The sequence below is a fragment of the Hemitrygon akajei genome, unplaced genomic scaffold, assembly GCF_048418815.1.
Source record: "Hemitrygon akajei unplaced genomic scaffold, sHemAka1.3 Scf000071, whole genome shotgun sequence".
NCBI lineage: Eukaryota > Metazoa > Chordata > Chondrichthyes > Myliobatiformes > Dasyatidae > Hemitrygon > Hemitrygon akajei.
The window spans coordinates 690,453-715,295 of NW_027331957.1; the positions used below are offsets into that span (position 1 = coordinate 690,453).

The 24,843-nt window shown below is 51.4% G+C and overlaps 1 protein-coding gene across 1 annotated transcript in view; it reads left to right on the forward strand.

Annotated features, from left to right (window-relative positions):
- LOC140722164 (NACHT, LRR and PYD domains-containing protein 12-like) overlaps positions 1-24,102 on the forward strand; it is a 651,684-nt gene extending 627,582 nt beyond the window's left edge. Inside the window, exons 7-13 of the mRNA XM_073036957.1 lie at positions 21,774-21,944; positions 22,428-22,598; positions 22,754-22,924; positions 23,080-23,250; positions 23,406-23,576; positions 23,732-23,903; positions 24,064-24,102. Of these exons, the coding sequence (XP_072893058.1) occupies positions 21,774-21,944; positions 22,428-22,598; positions 22,754-22,924; positions 23,080-23,250; positions 23,406-23,576; positions 23,732-23,903 (1,027 nt within the window). The 3' untranslated portion in view covers positions 24,064-24,102. The remainder of the gene's footprint in view (positions 1-21,773; positions 21,945-22,427; positions 22,599-22,753; positions 22,925-23,079; positions 23,251-23,405; positions 23,577-23,731; positions 23,904-24,063) is intronic.
- Positions 24,103-24,843: the final 741 nt, after the last annotated feature.

Sequence of the window (24,843 nt, forward strand, 5' to 3'; positions counted from 1 at the left end):
AGACCTATTTGCCTTCCTCCTATGGGATCTCTCTTCCCCAATGCCCTTCCTCTTGTGGGATCTCCCTGCTCCATCCGCCTTCCTCCTGTGGGATCTCTCTTCTTCATCCCCTACCTCCTGTGGGATCTCTCTTCCCCAATGCCCTTCCTCTTATGAGATCACTCTTCCCCAACGCCCTTCCTCCTGTGGGATAACTCTTCCCCATCCACATTCCTCCTGTGGGATCTCCATTCCCCATCCCCGTCCTCCTGTGGAATCTCCCTTCCCCGTCCACCTTCCTCTTGTGGGAACTCTCTTTCCTATCCCCATTCCTCCTGTGGGATCACCCTTCCCCATCCCCTTTCCTCCTGTGGGATCTCTCTTCCCCATCCCACTTCCTCCTTTGGGATCTCCCTTCCCCATCCGCCTTCCTCCTGTGGGAACTCTCTTCCCCATACCCCCAGCTGCTGCGGGATCTCATTTCCTCATCCCCTCCTTCCAGTGGGATGTTTCATCCCCATACCCCTTCCTGCTGTGGGATCTGTCAGCCTTCAGTCACATCAGTCTTCTCATCACCGTTTCCTTCCTCATGTCTATCTGTTTCATGTCCTCTGTTACCCGAAGTCCTTGGCCCATCCATACATCTGGGAGATTGCTTGTGTCTTCCTTAGTGAAAACAGATCTAAAGTACTCATTAAATTCTTCTGCCATTTCTCTGTTTCCCATAACACTTTCACCCAATTCATTCTTCAAGGGCCCAACATTGTTCTTAACTATCTTCTTTCTCTTCACATAAATAAAAAAACTTTTGCTATCTACCTTTATATTCCTGGCTAGCTTGCATTCATACCTCATTTTTTCTCCCCGTATTGCCTTTTTAGTTAAGTTCTGTTGTTCCTTAAAAACTTCCCAATCATCTGTCCTCCCACTCACCTTAGCTCTGTCATACTTAATTTTTTTTAATGCTATGCAATCTCTGACTTCCTTTGTCAACCACTGTGGCCCCTTTCCCCCCTTTGAATCCTTCCTTCCCTGGGGATGATCTGATTTTGCACCTTGTGCATTATTCCCAAAAATACCTGCCATTGCTGTTCCACTGTCTTTCCTGCTAGGCTATCCGTCCCGTCAACTTTGGCCAGCTCCTCCCTCATGGCTCCATAGATTCCCCATTTCAACTGCAACACTGACACCTCCGATCTGCCCTTATCCTTCTCAAACTGCAGATAAAAACATATCATGTTATGGTCACTACCTCCTGATGGCTCCTTTACTTCAAGATCGCTTATCAAATCCTGTTCATTACACAAGGCTAAATGCAGAACAGCCTTGTCCCTGGTCTCATACAAGCTGTTCCAAGAATGCATCCCGTAGGCACTCTAGAAACTCCCTATCCTGGGGTCCAGCACCAACCTGTTTCACCCAGTTCCCCATCCCACTTCTTCCTGTGGGATCTCTGTTTCCCCATCCATTTTCTCCTGTGGGAACTCTCTTCCACATCCCCCTTCCTCCTATGGGATCTCTCTTCCCCATCTCCCTTCCTCCAGAGGGATCACTCTTCCCCAACGCACTTCCTCCTGTGGGATCTCACTTCCCCATCCGCCTTCCTCATTTTGGATCTCTCTTCCCCATCCCCTTCCCCCTGTGGCTTCTCTTTTTCTCAACCCCCTTCCTCCTGTGGGATCTTCCTTCCCCATCCGCCATGCTCCTGTGGGATCTCTCCTTCCCATTCCCCTTCCTCCCCTAGGATATTTTTTTCCCCATACCCTTCCGCCTGTCGGAACTCTCTTCCCCATTCTCCTTCCTCCTGTCGGATCTCTCTTCCCCATCCACTTCCTCCTGTGGGATCTCTCATCCGGATCCCCTTCCTCGTGTGGTATCTCTCTTCCCCATCCCCCTACCTCCGCAGGGGACCGTGCTCTTTCCGGTCCTGATCACCCTGTACACCTCAGACTTCCAATATAACTCGGTGTCCTGCCATGTGCAGAAGTTCGTTGATGACACGATCCTAGTGGGGTGTGTCAGGAATGGACAGGAGAAAGAGTATAGGAAACTGATACAGGACTTCGTGATATGGTGCAACTCAAACAAACTGCGTCTCAATATCACCAAGACCAAGGAGATGGTGGTGTACTTTAGGAGATGTAGGCCTCATATGGAGCCAGTGATCATTAATGGAGAATGTGTGGAGCAAGTTAAGAGCTACAAGTATCTGGGAGTGCAGTTAGATGAGAAGCTAGACTGGACTGCCAACACATATGCCTTGTGCAGGAAGGCACAGAGTCGACTGTACTTCCTTAGAAGGATGGCGTCATTCAATGTTTGTAGAGAGATGCTGAAGATGTTCTATAGGTCAGTTGTGGAGAGCGCCCTCTTCTTTGTGGTGGCGTGTTGGGGAGGCAGCATTAAGAAGAAGGACGCCTCACTTCTTAATAAGCTGGTAAGGAAGTTGGGCTCTGTCGTGGGCAAAGAACTGGAGAGTATAACATCGGTAGCAGAGCGAAGGGCGCTGAGTAGGCTATGGTCAATCATGGAAAACCCTGAACATCCTCTGCATAGCACCATCCAGAGACAGAGAAGCAGTTTCAGCGACAGGTTGCTATCGATGCAATACTCCTCAGACAGGATGAAGAGATCAATACTCCCCAATGCCATTCGGCTTTACAATTCAACCGCCAGGAGTAAGATATGTTAAAGTGCCGGGGTTAGGACTCAATGTATTTAAGTAAACAACTTAAGAACGTTTTAAAAGCTATTTATTAATGCTTTTTGAGAGGGTGATATTAGATGCATATCATATTTTCACTGAGTTAAGTATTTGCTACAATAAGAGTGTGGGACATTGGAAAAAATGTTGAATTTCCCCATGGGGAAGAATAAAGTATCTATCTATCTATCTATCTATCTATCTATCTATCTATCTATCTATCTATCTATCTATCTATCTATCTATCTATCTATCTATCTATCTATCTATCTATCTATCTATTTATCTATCTATCTATCTATCTATCTCTCTATCTATCTATCCATCCATCTATCTATCTATCTACCTCCTGTTGGATCACACCTCCTTATTCTGCTTTCGAATGTGGGATCTCTTTTCCCCATTCAATTCCTCCTGCTGGAAATTTCTTCCCCAACCCCGTTCCTCCTGTGGGATCTCGTTTTCCCATTCCACTTCCTCCTGTGGGATCTCTCTTCTTCATCCCCGTCCTCCTGTGGGATCTCTCTACCTCATCTCTGTTCATCCTGTGGGATCTCTCTTCCCCTTCCCCCTCCTCCTGTGGGATATCTCATCTGGATCCCCTTCCTCCTGTGGGATCTCTCTTAGATAGATAGATATCTTCCCCATTCCCCTTCCTCATGTCGTATCTCTTCCACATCCCCCTTCCTGATGTCGTATCTCTCTTCTCCAGCCACGTTCCTCCTGTGGGATTTGTCATCCCTGTCCCCCTTCCTCCTTAGGGATCTCTTTTCCCCATACCTTTCCTCCTGTCGGATCTCTCTTTCCCATTCTCCTATCTCCTGTTGGATTACTCTTCCTTATTCTGCTTCCTCCTGTGGGATCTCTCTTCCCCAACCCCATTGCTCCTGTGGGATCTCACATACCCATCCCCCTTCCATCAGTGATATCTCTCTACCCCATCCCCTTCTTCCTGTGAGATCTCTCTTCCGCATTCTCTGCATCCTGTGGGATCTCTCTTCCCCATCCCGCTTCCTCATGTCGTATCTCTCTTCCCCAGCCACGATTCTCCTTCGGAATCTCTCTTCTCCTTTCTCCTTCCTCCTGTGGGTTCTCTCTTCCCCATCTCTTTCGTACTGTGGGATCTCTTCCCTAACCCCCCTTCCTCCTGTGGGATGTCTCTTCCCCAGCCCCGTTCATCCTGTGGGATCTCTCTTCCCCATCCCCTTTCCTCCTGTGGGAACTCTCTTCCACATCCCCCTTCCTCCTGTGTGTTTTCTCTTCCCCATTCTCCTACCTACTGTGTGACCTCTCTTCCCTATCGCCGTATAACCATATAACAATCACAGCACGGCAACAGGCCATTCCGGCCCTCCTAGTCCGTGCCGAACTCTTAAACTCACCTAGTCCCACCTACCCGCCTCAGCCCATAATACTCCACTCCTTTCCTGTCCATATACCTATTGTTGGGCTTGAAATTCTGCCCTGTGTTCGTTTAGGAAGAGAGACAACCAACACCGGAATATAGCAAAACGTGGCTTTATTGTAGAATCGTAACTGGCACAGCGAGTACACGGAGTCGCTGGAGAAGGCGTGTTCTGTCTTCCCCTTACAATCTGCTCTTATTTATACCCTTTTTCCCCATTCCAACCCCTCGCTACACATATTTGGTAAGGCCGAACTTTGTTGTACATATTAGGTAATATCGGGCACTTGTGTCCTCCTTATTGGCCCGATGCCATTCACTCACGAGTTACCTGTTTCTTTTGTTTACTGAATCGAGTGACACTAGCAGTTTCGGTGTAGCGGAATCCCCAGTTTCGCTTCCCCCCTCCCTTGCATTCCTGTCTCCTAATATCACGTGAGCCACTCCTGACCTGTAGTGGCAGTCTCGAATTAACCCTAACATTAACCCTAGCACTATCCAATTGTACCTTAAATGACACAACTGTACAGGCCTCTACTACTTCTACAGGAAGCTCATTCCACACAGCTATCACTCTCTGAGTAAAGAAATACACCCTCGTGTTTCCCTTAATCTTTTGCCCCCAACTCTCAAATCATGTCCTCCCGTTTGAATCTCCCCTACTCTCAATGGAAACAACCTATTCACGTCAACTCTATCTATCACTCTCAAAATTTTAAATAGCTCGATCAAATCCCCCCTCAACCTTCTACGCTCCAATGAATAGAGACCTATTTGCCTTCCTCCTATGGGATCTCTCTTCCCCAATGCCCTTCCTCTTGTTTGATCTCCCGGCCCCATCCACCTTCCTCCTGTGGGATCTCTCTTCTTCATCCCCTACCTCCTTTGGGTTCTCTCTACCCCATCTCCCTTCCTCCTGTGGGATCTCTCTTCCCCATCCCCCTCCTCCTGTGGGATATCTCATCCGGATAGCCTTCCTCCTCTGGGATCTCTCTTCTTCATCCCCTTGCTCCTGTGGGATCTCTCTTCCACATTCCCCTTCCTTCTGTGGGATCTCTCATCCCCATCCCCTTCCTCCTGTGGGATCTCTATTCCCCATCCCCCTTCCTCCTGTGGGATCTCTCTTCCCCATCCCCCTTCTTCCCGTGGGATCTCTGTTCCCCAGCCCCCTTCCTCCTGAGGGATCTCATTTTCCCATCCCCCTTCCTCCTGTGGGATTTCTCTTCTTCATTCCCCTTCCTCTTGTGAGATCTCTCTTCCCCATTCCGCTTTCAAATATGTGATCTCTCTTCCGCTTTGCTTTCCTCCTATGGGACCTCTTCCCAATCCCCCTTCCTCCTGTGAGATCTCCCTTCCCCATCCGCCTTCCTCCTGTGGGATATCTCCTTCACATTCCCATTCCTCCCGCAGGGTCTCTCTTTCCTATCCCCCTCCCTCCTGTGGGATGTTTCTTCCCCATCCACCTTCCAACTGTGGGATCTGTCTTCCCAGTACCCCTTCCTCCTCTGGGATCTCTTTTCCCCATCCCCCATCCGCCTGTCAGATCTCTCATCCCAATTCTCCTTCCTTCTGTCGGATCTCTCTTCCGCATCCCCCTTCCTCCTGTGGTATTTCCCTTTCCCAACCCCCTACCTCCTGTCGGATATGTCTTCCTGATTCTGCTTCCTATTTTGGGATCTCTCTTCCTCATTCAATTCCTCCTGCCGGAAATTTCTTCCCCATCCACCTTCCTCCAGTGGCATCTCACTTCCCCATCACTCTTCCTCCTGTGGATCTCACTTCCCGATCCCCCTTCCTCCTGTGAGATCTCTCTTCCCCATCCCCATTCCTCCTGTGGGATCTCTCTTCCTGATCCCCTTCCTCCTGTGGGATCTCTCTACACCATCCCCCTCGATTTGTGAGATCTCACTTCCCCATCTCCCTTCCTCCTGTGGGATCTCTCTTCCGCATCCCCCTTCCTCCTGTGGTATTTCCCTTTCCCAACCCCCTACCTCCTGTCGGATATGTCTTCTTGATTCTGCTTCCTATTTTGGGATCTCTCTTCCTCATTCAATTCCTCCTGCCGGAAATTTCTTCCCCATCACTCTTCCTCCTGTGGATCTCACTTCCCGATCCCCCTTCCTCCTGTGAGATCTCTCTTCCCCATCCCCATTCCTCCTGTGGGATCTCTCTTCCTGATCCCCATCCTCCTGTGGGATCTCTCTTCCCCATTCTCCTTCCTACTGTGTGATCTCTCTTTCCCATCGCCTTCCTCCTGTGGGATCTCTCTTCCCCATTCTCCTTCCTACTGTGTGATCTCTCTTCCTGATTCAGATTCCTACTCCAGGATTTCTCTTCTATATGCACATCCTGCTCTGGGACCTCTCTTCCACATCCCTCTTCCTCCTGTGGGATATCTCAATCCCATCCTCTTCCTCCTGCGGGATCTCTCTTCCCCATCCCCCTTCCTTCTGTGGGATATCTCTTCCGTATCCCCGTTCCTCATGTGGGAACTCTCTTCCCCATCCACTTTCTCTTGTGGGATCTCTCTTCCCCATCCCCCTTCCTCCTGTTGGATCTCCCTTCCCCATCCGCCTTCCTCCTGTGGGATCTCTCTTCCCCATCCCCCTTCCTTCTATGGGATCTCTCTTCCCCGTCCCCCTTCCCCTTGTGGGATCTCTCTTCCCCATCCCCCTCCATTTGTGAGATCTCTCTTCCCCATCTCCCTTCCTCCTGTGGAATCTCTCTTCCCCATCCCCCTTCCTCCTGTGGTATCTCCCTTTCCCAACCCCCTACCTCCTGTCGGATATGTCTTCCTGATTCTGCTGCCTATTTTGGGATCTCTCTTCCTCATTCAATTCCACCTGCCGGAAATTTCTTCCCCATCCCCCTTCCTCCTGTGGATCTCACTTCCCCATCCCCGTTCCTCCTGTGAGATCTCTCTTCCCCATCTTCTTCCTCCTTTGGGATCTCTCTTCCCCATTCTCTTCCTCCTGTGGGATCTCTCTTCCCCATCCCCTTCCTCCTGTGGGATCTCTCTTCCTGATCCCCATCCTCCTGTGGGATCTCTCTTCCCCATTCTCCTTCCTACTGTGTGATCTCTCTTTCTCATCGGCTTGCTCCTGTGGGATCTCTCTTCCCCATCCTACCTCCTCCTGTGGGATCTCTCTTCCCTATCCCCGTTCCTCATGTGGGATCTCTCTTCCTCATCCCCTTCCCCTTGTGGGATCTCTCTTCCCAATCCCCCTTCCTCCTTTGGGATCTCCCTTCCACATCCCCCTTCCTTCTATGGGATCTCTCTTCCGCATCCCCTTTCCTCTTGTGGGATCTCTCTTCCCCATCCACCTACCTCCTGTTGGATCTCTCTTCCTAATTCTGCTTCCTACTGTGGGATCTCTCTTCCCCATCCACTTCTTCCTGCCGGAATTTCTTCCCCATCACCCTTTCTCCTGAGAGATCTCTCTGCCGCATCCCTCTTCCTCATGTGGGATCTCTCTTCCCAACCTGCTCCTGTGTGATCTCTCCTCCCAACTTGCTCCTGTGGGATCTCTCTTGCTGATTGTGCTTCCGACTGGGATATCTCTTCCCCATCTCTTTCGCCCTGTGGGATCTCTTCCCCATCACCCTTTCTCCTGAGGGATCTCTCTGCGCATCCCTCTTCCTCATGTGGTAACCCTTTCCCATCCCCATTCCTCCTATGTGATCTCTCTTCCCAATCAGCTATGTGATCTCTCTTCCCAACTTGCTCCTATGTGATCTCACTTCCCAACTTGCTCCTGTGGGATCTCACTTCCCAACTTGCTCCTGTGGGATCTCCCTTGCTGATTCTGCTTCCGACTGTGATATCTCTTCCCCATCTCTTTCGCCCTGTGGGATCCCTTCCCCATCCTCCTTGCTCCTGTGGGATCTTTCTTCGCCATCCCCCTTCCTCCTGTGGAATCTCTCTTCCCCATCTCTTTCGCCCTTTGGGATCACTCTTCCACATCCCTCTTCCTCCTGTGGGATCTCTCTTCCCCATCTCTTTCGCCCTTTGGGAACACTCTTCCACATCCCCAGTCCTGCTGTGGGATTTCTCTTCCCCATCTCTTTCACTCTGTGGGATCACTATTCCACATCCCCTTTCCTCAATTGGGAACTCTCTTCTCCATCCGCCTTCCTCCTGTGGGATCTGTTTTCCCCATCCCACTTCTTCCTGCGGGATTTCATTTCCTCATCCCCTCCCTCCTGTTTGATATCTCCTCCCTATCCCCCCTTCCTCCTGTGGGATCTCTATTCCCGATCCCCATCCTCCTGTGGGATCTCTCTTCCTGATTCAGATTCCTACTCCAGGATCTCTCTTCTATATGCACATCCTGCTCTGGGACCTCTCTTCCCCATCCCTCTTCCTCCTGTGGGATTTCTCTTCCCCATCTCTTTCACTCTGTGGGAACACTTCCACATCCCCTTTCCTCATTTGGGAACTCTCTTCTCCATCTGCCTTCCTCCTGTTGGATTTCTCTTCCTGATTCTGCTTCCCACTGAGGGATCTCCTTTCCCATCCGCCTTCCTCCTGTGGGATCTTTTTTCCTCATCCCACTTCTTCCTGCGGGATCTCATTTCCTCATCCTCCTTCCTCCTGTGGGATCTTTCTTCGCCATCCCCCTTCCTCCTGTGGAATCTCTCTTCCCCATCTCTTTCGCCCTTTGGGATCACTCTGCCGCATCCCTCTTCCTCATGTGGGATTTCTCTTCCCAACCTGCTCCTGTGTGATCTCTCCTCCCAACTTGCTCCTGTGGGATCTCTCTTGCTGATTGTGCTTCCGACTGGGATATCTCTTCCCTATCTCTTTCGCCCTGTGGGATCTCTTCCCCATTCTCCTTCCTCCTGTGGGATCTTTCTTCCCCATCCCCCTTCCTCCTGTGGAATCTCTCTACCCCATCTATTTCGCCCTGTGGGATCACTCTTCCACATCCCCCTTCCTCCTGTGTGATCTCTCTTCCCAATCTCTTTCACCCTGTCAGATCTCTTCCCCATCCTCCTTCCTCCTGTGGGATCTCTCTTCCCCATTTCCCTTCCTCCTGTGGGATTTCTCTTCCCCATCTCTTTCACTCTGTGGGAACACTTCCACATCCCCTTTCCTCATTTGGGAACTCTCTTCTCCATCTGCCTTCCTCCTGTTGGATTTCTCTTCCTGATTCTGCTTCCCACTGAGGGATCTCCTTTCCCATCCGCCTTCCTCCTGTGGGATCTTTTTTCCTCATCCCACTTCTTCCTGGGTGATCTCATTTCCTCATCCCCTTCCTCCTGTGGGATCTCTCTTCCCGATCCCCATCCTCCTGTGGGATCTCTCTTCCCCATCCTACCTCCTACTGTGTGATCTCTCTTCCCCATCCCCCTTCCTTCTGTAGGATATCTCTTCCCTATCCCCGTTCCTCATGTGGGATCCCTCTTCCTCATCACCTTCATCTTGTGGGATCTCTCTTCCCAATCCCACTTCCTTCTATGGGATCTCTCTTCCCCAAACCCCTTCCTCTTGTGGGAACTCTCTTCCCCATCCCCCTTCCGCATGTGTGATCTCCCTTCCCCATCCCCCTTCCTTCTATGGGATCTCTCTTCCCCATCCACTTCCTCCTGCCGGAAATTTCTTCCCCATCACCCTTTCTCCTGAGGGATCTCTCTGCTCATCCCTCTTCCTCATGTGGTAACCCTTTCCCATCCCCATTCCTCCTATGTGATCTCTCTTCCCAATCAGCTCCTATGTGATCTCTCTTCCCAACTTGCTCCTGTGGGATATCACTTCCCAACTTGCTCCTGTGGGATCTCCCTTGCTGATTCTGCTTCCGACTGTGATATCTCTTCCCCATCTCTTTCGCCCTGTGGGATCCCTTCCCCATCCTCCTTCCTCCTGTGGGATCTTTCTTCGCCATCCCCCTTCCTCCTGTGGAATCTCTCTTCCCCATCTCTTTCGCCCTTTGGGATCACTCTTCCACATCCCTCTTCCTCCTGTGGGATCTCTCTTCCCCATCTCTTTCGCCCTTTGGGAACACTCTTCCACATCCCCAGTCCTGCTGTGGGATTTCTCTTCCCCATCTCTTTCACTCTGTGGGATCACTCTTCCACATCCCCTTTCCTCATTTGGGAACTCTCTTCTCCATCCGCCTTCCTCCTGTGGGATCTGTTTTCCCCATCCCACTTCCTCCTGCGGGATTTCATTTCCTCATCCCCTCCCTCCTGTTTGATATCTCTTCCCTATCCCCCCTTCCTCCTGTGGGATCTCTCTTCCCGATCCCCATCCTCCTGTGGGATCTCTCTTCCTGATTCAGATTCCTACTCCAGGATCTCTCTTCTATATGCACATCCTGCTCTGGGACCTCTCTTCCCCATCCCTCTTCCTCCTGTGGGATATCTCCTTCCAATCCTCTTCCTCCTGTGGGATCTCTCTTCCCGATCCCCATCCTCCTGTGGGATCTCTCTTCCTGATTCAGATTCCTACTCCAGGATCTCTCTTCTATATGCACATCCTGCTCTGGGACCTCTCTTCCCCATCCCTCTTCCTCCTGTGGGATATCTCCTTCCAATCCTCTTCCTCCTGTGGGATATCTCTTCCCTATTCCCGTTCCTCATGTGGGAAATCTCTTCCCCTTCCCCTTCCTCTTGTGGGATCTCTCTTCCCCATCCCCCTACCTCCTATTGGATCTCTCTTCCTGATTCTGCTTCCTACTGTGGGATCACTCTTCTACATCCACTTCTCCTGCCGGAAATTTCTTCCCCATCACCGTTTCTCCTGAGGGATCTCTCTGCCGCATCCCTCTTAATCCTATGGTAACTCTTTCCCATCACCCTTCCTCCTATGTGATCTCTCTTCCCAACTGGCTCCCATGTGATCTCTCTTCCCAACTTGCTCCTATGTGATCTCTCTTGCTGATTCTGCTTCCGACTGGGATATCTCTTCCCCATCTCTTAAGCCCTGTGGGATCACTCTTCCTCATCTCTTTCACCCTGTGTGATCTCTTCCCCATCCTCCTTCCTCCTGTGGAATCTCACTTCCCCATCTCTTTCGCCCTTGGGGATCACTCTTCCACATCCCCCTTCCTGCTGTGGGATTTCTCTTCCCCATCTCTTTCACTCTGTGGGATCACTCTTCCACATCCCCTTTCCTCATTTGGGAACTCTCTTCTCCATCCCCTTCCTGTTGTGGGATTTCTCTTCCCCATCCGCCTACCTCATGTTGGATCTCTCTTCCTGATTCTGCTTCCCACAGTGGGATCTCCTTTCCCATCCGCCTTCCTCCTGTGAGATCTCTTTTCCCTATCCCACTTCTTCCTGCGGGATCTAATTTCCTCATCCCCTCCCTCCTGTGGGATATCTCTTCCCCATCCCCCTTCCTCCTGTTGGATCTCTTTTCCCCAGCCACTTTCCTCTTGTGGGATCTCTCTTCCCCATTCTCCTTCCTACTGTGTGATCTCTCTTTCCCATCGCCTTCCTCCTGTAGGATCTCTCTTCCTGATCCCCATCCTCCTGTGGGATCTCTCTTCCCCATTCTCCCTCCTCCTGTGGGATCTCTCTTCCCCATTCTCCTTCCTACAGTGTGATCTCTCTTCCTGATTCAGATTCCTACTCCAGGATCTCTCTTCTATATGCACATCCTGCTCTGGGATCTCTCTTCCACATCCCTCTTCCTCCTGTGGGATATCTCCTTCCCATCCTCTTCCACCTGCGGGATCTCTCTTCCCCATCCCCCTTCCTTCTGTGGGATATCTCTTCCGTATCCCCGTTCCTCATGTGGGAACTCTCTTCCCCATCCACTTCCTCTTGTGGTATCTTTCTTCCGCATTCCCCTTCATCCTGTGGGATCTCTCTTCCCCATTCTCCTTCCTACTGTGTGATCTCTCTTTCCCATCGCCTTCCTCCTGTAGGATCTCTCTTCCTGATCCCCATCCTCCTGTGGGATCTCTCTTCCCCATTCTCCCTCCTACTGTGTGATCTCTCTTTCCCATCGCCTTCCTCCTGTGGGATCTCTCTTCCCCATTCTCCTTCCTACAGTGTGATCTCTCTTCCTGATTCAGATTCCTACTCCAGGATCTCTCTTCTATATGCACATCCTGCTCTGGGATCTCTCTTCCACATCCCTCTTCCTCCTGTGGGATATCTCCTTCCCATCCTCTTCCACCTGCGGGATCTCTCTTCCCCATCCCCCTTCCTTCTGTTGGATCTCTTTTCCCCAGCCACTTTCCTCTTGTGGGATCTCTCTTCCCCATTCTCCTTCCTACTGTGTGATCTCTCTTTCCCATCGCCTTCCTCCTGTAGGATCTCTCTTCCTGATCCCCATCCTCCTGTGGGATCTCTCTTCCCCATTCTCCTTCCTACAGTGTGATCTCTCTTCCTGATTCAGATTCCTACTCCAGGATCTCTCTTCTATATGCACATCCTGCTCTGGGATCTCTCTTCCACATCCCTCTTCCTCCTGTGGGATATCTCCTTCCCATCCTCTTCCACCTGCGGGATCTCTCTTCCCCATCCCCCTTCCTTCTGTTGGATCTCTTTTCCCCAGCCACTTTCCTCTTGTGGGATCTCTCTTCCCCATTCTCCTTCCTACTGTGTGATCTCTCTTTCCCATCCTCTTCCTCCTGTGGGATCTCTTTCCCATCCCCTTACTTCTGTGAGATCTCTCTTCCCCATCCTCTTCCTCCTATGAGATTTATCTTCCCAATCCCCCTTCCTCATGTGGGAACTCTCTTCCCCATCCCCCTTCCGCATGTGTGATCTCCCTTCCCCATCCCCCTTCCTTCTATGGGATCTCTCTTCCCCATCCACTTCCTCCTGCCGGAAATTTCTTCCCCATCACCCTTTCTCCTGAGGGATCTCTCTGCGCATCCCTCTTCCTCATGTGGTAACCCTTTCCCATCCCCATTCCTCCTATGTGATCTCTCTTCCCAATCAGCTCCTATGTGATCTCTCTTCCCAACTTGCTCCTGTGGGATATCACTTCCCAACTTGCTCCTGTGGGATCTCCCTTGCTGATTCTGCTTCCGACTGTGATATCTCTTCCCCATCTCTTTCGCCCTGTGGGATCCCTTCCCCATCCTCCTTCCTCCTGTGGGATCTTTCTTCGCCATCCCCCTTCCTCCTGTGGAATCTCTCTTCCCCATCTCTTTCGCCCTTTGGGATCACTCTTCCACATCCCTCTTCCTCCTGTGGGATCTCTCTTCCCCATCTCTTTCGCCCTTTGGGAACACTCTTCCACATCCCCAGTCCTGCTGTGGGATTTCTCTTCCCCATCTCTTTCACTCTGTGGGATCACTCTTCCACATCCCCTTTCCTCATTTGGGAACTCTCTTCTCCATCCGCCTTCCTCCTGTGGGATCTGTTTTCCCCATCCCACTTCCTCCTGCGGGATTTCATTTCCTCATCCCCTCCCTCCTGTTTGATATCTCTTCCCTATCCCCCCTTCCTCCTGTGGGATCTCTCTTCCCGATCCCCATCCTCCTGTGGGATCTCTCTTCCTGATTCAGATTCCTACTCCAGGATCTCTCTTCTATATGCACATCCTGCTCTGGGACCTCTCTTCCCCATCCCTCTTCCTCCTGTGGGATATCTCCTTCCAATCCTCTTCCTCCTGTGGGATCTCTCTTCCCGATCCCCATCCTCCTGTGGGATCTCTCTTCCTGATTCAGATTCCTACTCCAGGATCTCTCTTCTATATGCACATCCTGCTCTGGGACCTCTCTTCCCCATCCCTCTTCCTCCTGTGGGATATCTCCTTCCAATCCTCTTCCTCCTGTGGGATATCTCTTCCCTATTCCCGTTCCTCATGTGGGAAATCTCTTCCCCTTCCCCTTCCTCTTGTGGGATCTCTCTTCCCCATCCCCCTACCTCCTATTGGATCTCTCTTCCTGATTCTGCTTCCTACTGTGGGATCACTCTTCTCCATCCACTTCTCCTGCCGGAAATTTCTTCCCCATCACCGTTTCTCCTGAGGGATCTCTCTGCCGCATCCCTCTTAATCCTATGGTAACTCTTTCCCATCACCCTTCCTCCTATGTGATCTCTCTTCCCAACTGGCTCCCATGTGATCTCTCTTCCCAACTTGCTCCTATGTGATCTCTCTTGCTGATTCTGCTTCCGACTGGGATATCTCTTCCCCATCTCTTAAGCCCTGTGGGATCACTCTTCCTCATCTCTTTCACCCTGTGTGATCTCTTCCCCATCCTCCTTCCTCCTGTGGAATCTCACTTCCCCATCTCTTTCGCCCTTGGGGATCACTCTTCCACATCCCCCTTCCTGCTGTGGGATTTCTCTTCCCCATCTCTTTCACTCTGTGGGATCACTCTTCCACATCCCCTTTCCTCATTTGGGAACTCTCTTCTCCATCCCCTTCCTGTTGTGGGATTTCTCTTCCCCATCCGCCTACCTCATGTTGGATCTCTCTTCCTGATTCTGCTTCCCACAGTGGGATCTCCTTTCCCATCCGCCTTCCTCCTGTGAGATCTCTTTTCCCTATCCCACTTCTTCCTGCGGGATCTAATTTCCTCATCCCCTCCCTCCTGTGGGATATCTCTTCCCCATCCCCCTTCCTCCTGTTGGATCTCTTTTCCCCAGCCACTTTCCTCTTGTGGGATCTCTCTTCCCCATTCTCCTTCCTACTGTGTGATCTCTCTTTCCCATCGCCTTCCTCCTGTAGGATCTCTCTTCCTGATCCCCATCCTCCTGTGGGATCTCTCTTCCCCATTCTCCCTCCTACTGTGTGATCTCTCTTTCCCATCGCCTTCCTCCTGTGGGATCTCTCTTCCCCATTCTCCTTCCTACAGTGTGATCTCTCTTCCTGATTCAGATTCCTACTCCAGGATCTCTCTTCTATATGCACATCCTGCTCTGGGATCTCTCTTCCACATCCCTCTTCCTCCTGTGGGATATCTCCTTCCCATCCTCTTCCACCTGCGGGATCTCTCTTCCCCATCCCCCTTCCTTCTGTGGGATATCTCTTCCGTATCCCCGTTCCTTATGTGGGAACTCTCTTCCCCATCCACTTCCTCTTGTGGTATCTTTCTTCCGCATTCCCCTTCATCCTGTGGGATCTCTCTTCCCCATCCCCCTTCCTTCTATGGGATCTGTCTTCCCCATCCCCCTTTCTCTTGTGGGATCTCTCTACCCCATCCCCCTTCCTTTTGTGGTATCTCCCTTTCCCAACCCCCTACCTCCTGTCGGATTTGTCTTCCTGATTCTGCTTCCTATTGTGGGATCTCTCTTCCTCATTCAATTCCTCCTGCCGGAAATTTCTTCCCCATCCGCCTTCCTCCAGTGGCATCTCATTTACCCATCCCTCTTCGTGCCTGTGGATCTCACTTCCCCATCCCCGTTCCTCCTGTGAGATCTCTCATCCCCATCTTCTTCTCTTTTGGGATCTCTCTTCCCCATTCTCTTCCTCCTGTGGGATCTCTCTTCCCCATCTCCCTTCCTCCTGTTGGATCTGTTCCTGATTCTGCTTCCTACTGTGGGATCTCTCTTCCCTATCCACTTCCTCCTGCCGGAAATTTCTTCGCCATCACCATTTCTCCTGAGGGATCTCTCTGCCGCATCCCTCTTCCTCCTGTGGTAACTCTTCCCCATCCCCCTTCCTCCTATGTGATCTCTCTTCCCAACCTGCTCCTTTGGGATCTCACTTGCTGATTCTTCTTCCGACTGGGATATCTCTACCCCATTTCTTTCGCTCTGTGGGATCAATCTTCCACATCCCCCTTCCTCCTGTGGGATCTCCCTTGCCCATCCCCCTTCCTCCTGTGGAATCTCTCTTCCCCATCTCTTTCGCCCTTTGGGATCACTCTTCCACATCCCCCTTCCTGCTGTGGGATTTCTCTTCCCCATCTCATTTACTCTGTGTGATATCTCTTCCCAATCCCCCTTCCTCCTTTGGGATCTCCCTTCCACATCACCCTTCCTTCTATGGGATCTCTCTTCCCCATCCACCTACCTCCTGTTGGATCTCTCTTCCTGATTCTGCTTCCTACTGTGGGATCTCTCTTCCCCATCCACTTCTTCCTGCCGGATTTTCTTCCCCATCTCCCTTTCTCCTGAGGGAACTCTCTGCCGCGTCCCTCTTCCTCATGTGGGATCTCTCTTCCCAACTTGCTCCTGTGGGATCTCTCTTGCTGATTCTGCTTCCGACTGGGATATCTCTTTCCCATCTCTTTCGCCCTGTGGGATCACTCTTCCACATAACCCTTCTTCCTGTGGGATCACTCTTCCCCATCCTCCCTCCTCCTGTGGAATCTCTCTTTCCCATCAATTTCGCCCTGTGGGATCACTCTTCCACATAACCCTTCCTCCTGTGGGATCTCTCTTCCCCATCCCCCTTCCTCCTGTGGGATCTCTCTTCCCCATCCCCCTTCCTTCTGTGGGATCTCTCTTCCACATCCCCCTTCCTCTTGTGTGATCTCTCTTCCCCATCCCCCTACCTCCTTTTGGATCTCTCTTCCTGATTCAGCTTCCTACTGTGGGATCTCTCTTCCCCATCCAATTCTTCCTGCCGGAAATTTCTTTCCCATCACCCTTTCTCCTGAGGGATCTCTCTGCCGCATCCCTCTTCCTCCTGTGGTAACTCTTTCCCATCCCCCTTCCTCCTATGTGATCTCTCCTCCGAACTTGCTCCTGTGGGATCTCTCTTGCTGATTCTGCTTCCGACTGGGATATCTCTTCCCCATCTCTTTCGCCCTGTGGGATCACTGTTCCACATCCCCCTTCCTCCTGTGGGATCTCTCTTCCCCATCTCTTTCGCCCTTTGGGATCACTCTTCCACATCCCCCTTCCTGCTGTGGGATTTCTCTTCCCCATCTCATTTACTCTGTGGGATCACTCTTCCACATCACCTTTCCTCATTTGGGAACTCTCTTCTCCATCTGCCTTCCTCCAGTTGGATCTCTCTTCCTGATTCTGCTTCCCACTGTGGGATCTCCTTTCCCATCCGCCTTCCTCCTGTGGGGTCTCTTTTCCCCATCCCACTTCTTCCTGCGGGATCTCATTTACTCATCCCCTTCCTTCTGTGGGATCTCTCTTCCCGATCCCCATCCTGCTGTGGGATCTCTCTTCCCCATTCTCCTTCCTCCTGTGGGAACTCTCTTCCCCATTCTACTTCCTGCTGTGTGATCTCTCTTCCTGATTCAGATTCCTACTCCAGGATGTCTCTTCTATATGCACATCCTGCTCTGGGACCTCTCCTCCCCATCCCTCTTCCTCCTGTGGGATATCTCCTTCCCATCCTCTTCCTCTTGCGGGATATCTCTTACCCATCCCCCTTCCTTCTGTGGGATATCTCTTCCCTATCCCCGTTCCTCATTTGGGAACTCTCTTCCTCATCCCCTTCCTCTTGTGGGATCTCTCTTCCCAATCCCACTTCCTTCTATGGGATCTCTCTTCCCCAACCCCCTTCCTCTTGTGGGAACTCTCTTCCCCATCCCCCTTCCTCCTGTGGGATCTCCTTTCCCCATCCCCCTTCCTTCTATGGGATCTCTCTTCCCCATCCACTTCCTCCTGCTGGAAATTTCTTCCCCATCACCCTTTCTCCTGAGGGATCTCTCTGCCGCATCCCTCTTCCTCCTGTGGTAACCCTTTCCATTCCCCCTTCCTCCTATGTGATCTCACTTCCCAACTTGCACCTGTGGGATCTCACTTGCTGATTCTGCTTCCGACTGGGATATCTCATCCCCATCTGTTTCGCCCTGTGGGATCCCTTCCCCATCCTCCTTCCTCCTGTGGGATCTTTCTTCCCCATCCCCCTTCCTCCTGTGGAATCTCTCTTCCCCATCTCTTTCGCCCTGTGGGATCACTGTTCCACATCCCCCTTCCTCCTGTGGGATCTCTCTTCCCCATCTCTTTCGCCCTTTGGGATCACGCTTCCACATCCCCCTTCCTGCTGTGGGATTTCTCTTCGCCATCTCTTTCACTCTGTGGGATCACTCTTCACATCCCCTTTCCTCATTTGGGAACTCTCTTCTCCATCCGCCTTCCTCCTGTGGGATCACTTTTCCCCATCCCACTTCTTCCTGCGGGATCTCATTTCCTCATCCCCTCCCTCCTTTGGGATATCTCTTCCCTATCCCCCTTCCTCCTGTGGGATCTCTCTTCCCGATCCCCATCCTCCTGTCGGATCACTCTTCCCCATCCACTTCTTCCTGCCGGAAATTTCTTCCCCATCACCCTTTCTCCTGAAGGATCTCTCTGCCGCATCCATCTTCCTCCTGAGGTAACTCTTTCCCATCCCCCTTCCTCCTATGTGATCTCTCTTCCCAACTTGCTCCTATGTGACCTCTCTTGCTGATTCTGCTTCCGACTGGGATATCTCTTCCCCATTTCTTTCGCCCTGTGGGATCACTCTTCCACATCTCTTTAACCCTGTGGGATATCTCTTCCCCATCCCCCTTCCTCCTGTGGAATCTCTCTTCCCCATCTCTTTCGCCCTTTGGGATCACTCTTCCACATCCCCCTTCCTGCTGTGGGATTTCTCTTCCCATATCTTTCACTCTGTGGGATCACTATTCCACATCCCCTTTCCTCAATTGGGAACTCTCTTCTCCATCCCCTTCCTGTTGTGGGATATCTCTTCCCCATCCCCTTTCCTCCTGTTGGATCTCTTTTCCCCAGCCACTTTCCTCTTGTGGGATCTCTCTTCCCCATTCTCCTTCCTACTGTGGGATCTCTCTTCCCCATTCTCCTTCCTACTGTTTGATCTCTCTTCCTGATTCAGATTCCTACACCAGGATCTCTCTTCTATATGCACATCCTGCTCTGGGACCTCTCTTCCCCATCCCTCTTCCTCCTGTGGGATATCTCTTCCCTATCCCCGTTCCTCATGTGGAAACTCTCTTCCCCATCCCCTTCCTCTTGTGGGAACTCTCTTCCTCATCCCCCTACCTCCTATTGGATCTCTCTTCCTGATTCTGCTTCCTACTGTGGGATCTCTCTTCCCTATCCCCCTTCCTCCTGTGGGATCTCTCTTCCCGATCCCCATCCTCCTGTCGGATCACTCTTCCCCATCCACTTCCTCCTGCCGGAAATTTCTTCCCCATCACCCTTTCTCCTGAGGGATCTGTCTGCCGCATCCCGCTTCCTCCTGTGGTAACTCCTTCCCATCCCCCTTCCTACTATGTGATCTCTCTTCCCAACTTGCTCCTATGTGATCTCTCTTGCTGTTTCTGCTTCCGACTGGGATATCTCTTCCCCATCTCTTTCGCCCTGTGGGATCTCTTCCCCATCCTCCTTCCTCCTGTGGAATCTCACTTCCCCATCTCTTTCGCCCTTTGGGATCACTCTTCCACACCCCCTTCCTGCTGTGGGATTTCTCTTCCCCATCTCTTTCACTCTGTGGGATCACTCTTCCACATCCCCTTTCCTCATTTGAGAGCTCTCTTCTCCATCCCCTTCCTGTTGTGGGATATCTCTTCCCCATCCCCCTTCCTCCTGTTGGATCTCTTTTCCCCAGCCACTTTCCTCTTGTGGGATCTCTCTTCCCCATTCTCCTTCCTACTGTGTGATCTCTCTTTCCCATCGCCTTCCTCCTGTGGGATCTCTCTTCCCCATTCTCCTTCCTTCTGTTTGATCTCTCTTCCTGATTCAGATTCCTACTCCAGGATCTCTCTTCTATATGCACATCCTGCTCTGGGACCTCTCATCCCCATCCCTCTTCCTCCTGTGGGATATCTCCTTCCCATCCTCTTCCTCCTGTGGGATTTCTCTTCCCCATCTCTTTCACTCTGTGGGATCACTCTTCCACATCCCCTTTCCTCATTTGAGAATTCTCTTCTTCATCCCCTTCCTCTTGTGGGATCTCTCTTACCCATCCGCCTACCTCCTGGTGGATCTCTCTTCCTGGTTCTGCTTCCCACTGTGGGATCTGCTTTCCCATCCGCCTTCCTCCTGTGGGATCTCTTTTCCCCATCCCACTTCTTCCTGCGGGATCTCATTTCCTCATCCCCTCCCTCCTGTGGGATATCACTTCCCCATCCCCCTTGCTCCTGTTGGACCTCTTTTCCCAAGACCCTTTCCTCCTGTTGGATCTCTCTTCCACAGCCCCCTTCCTCCTGTGGGATCTCTATTACCCATCTCTCTTCCTCCTGCGGGATCTCTCTTCTCCATCCCCCTTCCTCCTGTGATACCTCTCTTCCCCATTCCCCTTCCTCCTGTGGGATATGTCTTCCCCATCCCTTTCTTCCTGTGGGATCTCTCTTCCCCATCCCCCTTCCTCCTGTGGGATCTCCCTTCTCCATCCGCCTTGCTCCTATGGGAACTCTCCTTCTCATTCCTCTTTTTCCGGTAGGATCTCTCTTCCCTATAACCCTTCCACCTGTGGGTTCTCTCTTTCCCATCCCCATCCCGCTGTAAATCTCTTTTCCCAATCTCCTTCCTCCCGTTGGATATCTCTTCTTGATTCAGCTTTCTACTGCGGGATCTCTCTTCTATAACCAGTTCCTGCTCTGGGACTTCTCTTCCCCATCCCTCTTCCTCCTGTGGGATCTCAAATCCCCATCCCTCTTCCACCGGTGGGATCTCTCTTTCCCATCCCCCTTCGTATTTTGTGATCTCTCTTCCCCATCCTCTTCCTCCTGTGGGATCTCTTTCCCATCCCCTTACTTCTGTGAGATCTCTCTTCCCCATCCTCTTCCTCCTATGAGATTTCTCTTCCCAATCCCCCTTCCTCATGTGGGAACTCTCTTCCCCATCTCCCTTCCTCTTGTGGGATCTCTCTTCCCCATCCCCCTTCCTCTTGTGGGATCTCTCTTCCCCATCCCCCTACCTCCTGTTGGATCTCTCTTCCTGATTCTGCTTCCTACTGTGGGATCTCTCTTCCCCATCCACTTCCTCCTGCCGGAAATTTCTTCCCCATCCCCCTTCCTCCTATGTGATCTCTCTTCCCAACTTGCTCCTGTGGGATCTCTCTTGCTCATTCCGCTTCCGACTTGGATATCTCTTACCCATTACTTTTACCCTGTGGGATTTCTTCCCCATCCTCCTTCCTCCTGTGGGATCTCTCTTCCCCATCCCACTTCCTCCTGTGGGATCTCTCTTCCCCATCCCACTTCCTCCTATGGGAACTCTCCCCCATCCCTTTCCTCTTGCGTCTTTCCATCCGTTTCCTCAGGTGGTGTCTCTTCCTCCATCTCCCATCGACATTTCCCGATTCACAAATCTTCCTCACTGTGGGGCTATATCACCTTCATCCCTGCCCCTTCTGACACTCTGTTGTCAGTAACACCTTTCTGGCCAACGGAGAACGAGACAGAATATGTGGAGTTCACAGGGTCACAGCAACAGACTAAATGACTGACATTGGGTGAATACCCTGGAGCTGGGCAGTGAGGGATATTGACAGTGATGGGAACTCCAATCAGTGATTTACGGAAGGGTTTAATGTTTCCTGAAATATCCGCGTGAGACAATTACCCTTAGACACACGGTTTGTTTCACTTTGTTCACCAATTTGTCTGTTTGTGTTTAGACTTGGGAAGAATGACCTGGGAGATTCAGGAGTGAAACTGGTGTTATCGGCTCTGGGGAACCCGAAGTGTAAAATACAGAAACTGCGGTAAGTACCAGACTGTGGGAGATTGTGTTTACAGTCACTGGGTGTCTGACACTGAACATTAACGTGATCAGTAATTGTGTTACTGATAAACACTGGGGATCTATACCGTCTCCTGTCTCTCTGTGTCCTTCACCCTCACTCTCTCTCATCTCCAGGCTGAACAATGTCGGTCTCACAGACTCTGGTGCCGAGGATCTCGCCTCCGCTCTCAGTACAAAATCATCACTGACGGAGCTGGACCTGACTACTAACAAACTGGGAGATTCAGGAGTGAAACTGGTGTTTCTGGCTCTGAGAAATATTAAGTGTAAAATACAGAAACTGCGGTAAGTACCAGACTGTGGGAGATTGTGTTTACAGTCACTAGGTGTCTGACACTGAACATTAATGTAATCAGTAATAGTGTTACTGATAAACACTGGGGATCTGTACCGTCTCCTGTCTCTCTGTGTCCTTCACCCTCACCCTCTCTCTCATCTCCAGGATGAGGAATGTCGGTCTCACAGATTCTGGGGCCGAGGATTTCGCCTCCGCTCTCAGTACAAATCGATCACTGACGGAGCTGTACCTGAGTGATAATAAACTGCGAGATTCAATAGTGAAACTGGTGTCTGTGGCTCTGAGGAACCCGGAGTGTAAAATACAGAAACTGCGGTAAGTACCAGACTGTGGGATATTGTGTTTACAGTCACTGGGTGTCTGACACTGAATATTAATGTAAACAGTAACAGTGTTACTGATTATCACTGGGGATCTGTACCGTCTCCTGTCTCTCTGTGTCCTTCACCCTCACTCTCTCTCATCTCCAGGCTGGACAATGTCGGTCTCACAGATTCTGGGGCCGACGATCTCGCCTCCGCTCTCAGTACAAACCCAACACTGACGGAGCTGTACCTGAGTAATAATAAACTGGGAGATTCAGGAGTGAAACTGGTGTCTGCGGCTCTGAGGAACCCGCAGTGTGAAATACAGAAATTGTGGTAAGTACCAGACTGTGGGAGATTGTGTTTACAGTCACTGGGTGTCTGACAATGAACATTAATGTGATCAGTAATTGTGTTACTGATAAACACTGGGGATTTGTACCGTCTCCTGTCACTCTGTGTCCTTCACCCTCACTCTCTCTCATCTCCAGGCTGGACCGGGTCGGTCTCACAGATTCTGGGGCCGACGATCTCGCCTCCGCTCTCAGTACAAAACCATCACTGACGGGGCTGGACCTGAGTTATAATGAACTGGGAGATTCAGGAGTGAAACTGGTGTCTGCGGCTCTGAGGAACCCGGAGTGTAAAATACAGAAACTGGGGTAACTTCCAGACTGTGGGAGATTGTGTTTACAGTCACTGGGTTTCTGACACTGAACATTAATGTGATCAGTAATAGTGTTACTGATAAACACTGGGGATTTGTACCGTCTCCTTTCTCTCTGTGTCCTTCACCCTCACTCTCTCTCATCTCCAGGCTGAGGTATGTCGGTCTCACAGATTCTGGGGCCGAGGATCTCGTCTCCGCTCTCAGTGCAAAACCATCACTGACGGAGCTGAACCTGAGTGGTAATAAACTGGGAGATTCAGGAGTGAAACTGTTGTCTGCGGCTCTGATGAACACGGAGTGTGAAATACAGAAATTGTGGTAAGTACCAGACTGTGGGAGATTGTGTTTACAGTCACTGGGTGTCTGACATTGAACATTAATGTGATCAGTAATAGTGTTACTGATAAACACTGGGGATTTGCACAGTCTCCTGTCTCTCTGTGTCCTTCACCCTCACTCTCTCTCATCTCCAGGCTGGAATATGTCGGTCTCACTGATTCTGGGGCCAAGGATCTCGCCTCCACTCTCAGTACAAATCGATCACTGACGGAGCTGGACCTGACTGGTAACGAGCTGGGAGATTCAGGAGTGAAACTGGTGTTTTTGGCTCTGAGGAACCCAGAGTGTAAAATAGAGAAACTGCGGTAAGTACCAGACTGTGAGAGATTGTGTTTACAGTCACTGGGTGTCTGACACTGAACATTAATGTGATCAGTAATAGTGTTACTGATAAACACTGGGGATTTGTACCGACTCCTGTCTCTCTGTGTCCTTCACCCTCACTCTCTCTCATCTCCAGGCTGAACAATGTCGGTCTCACAGATTCTGCTGCCGAGGATCTCGTCTCCGCTCTCAGTACAAATCGATCACTGACATGGCTGGACCTGACATTAAACTCTCTGACAGACCGATCTGTCCCCGCTCTCCGCCGCCTCATACAGACCCTCCCGAGTCTGGAGCGGATCGAGTGAGTGTTTGTGTTAATGTTCAATGTGATAAAATGTCAGCGGATCCGCGGGTTTTCCGGTGATATTTGTCTCTGAGTGTTGTTGAAATATTAACCCCGGTCCCCTGTTACTGACGCTGTTGTATGATCTGTTTATTCCATCTTCATTCTTCCATCTGTTTCAGGCTGGACATGAATCGGTTCAGTGAGACCGGGAAGGAGGAACTGAGATCTCTGCGGGGAGATGGTTTATTCCATCTTCATTCTTCCATCTGTTTCAGGCTGGACATGAATCGGTTCAGTGAGACCGGGAAGGAGGATCTGAGATCTCTGCGGGGAGTCAGACCCGGACTGACAGTGAACATCTGAATGTGTGAACATCTCTGCCCGCGGGATGGAGCCGATTCCCCCCTCCCCTTTAACTCCACCTCCCCTTTAAATCCCTCTCCCCATTAAATCCCCCCTCCCCTTTAACTCCCCCTCCCCTTTAAATCCCGCCCTTACCTTTAATGGCCGCGCGCCAGGGGGGCTTCCCAACGGTTTTAACGGAACTGCCTCCGGTCTCGAGCTCGGTGATATCGGAAGCGCTCCCGCAGTGACGTAATTCCGCCCATTGTCCAGCGGTGCAGCTTCCGCCGGATGTGCGGGTCCGAGACTCTCCCGCGTGACACCCCGGGGAATTACCCAGACAGGAAGAGACCGGGGGGGGGGGCTTAGTCTGGGACACCGGTGTCCCGGGGGGAGGGGGGGTGGGGCTCAGTCTGGGACACCGGTGTCCCGGGGGGAGGGGGGGTGGGGCTCAGTCTGGGACACCGGTGTCCCGGGAGAGAATCCTTTTGCTCCCGTTGCCGAGGACGGTGCATTCGGCTGTCTGGCCGATACAATGGTGTTAAATTGACAAATCCCTCGGCAATGGCCTCGGATCCGCAGAGATCCCGGACACGGCCCTGAAGTGTGATTTTATA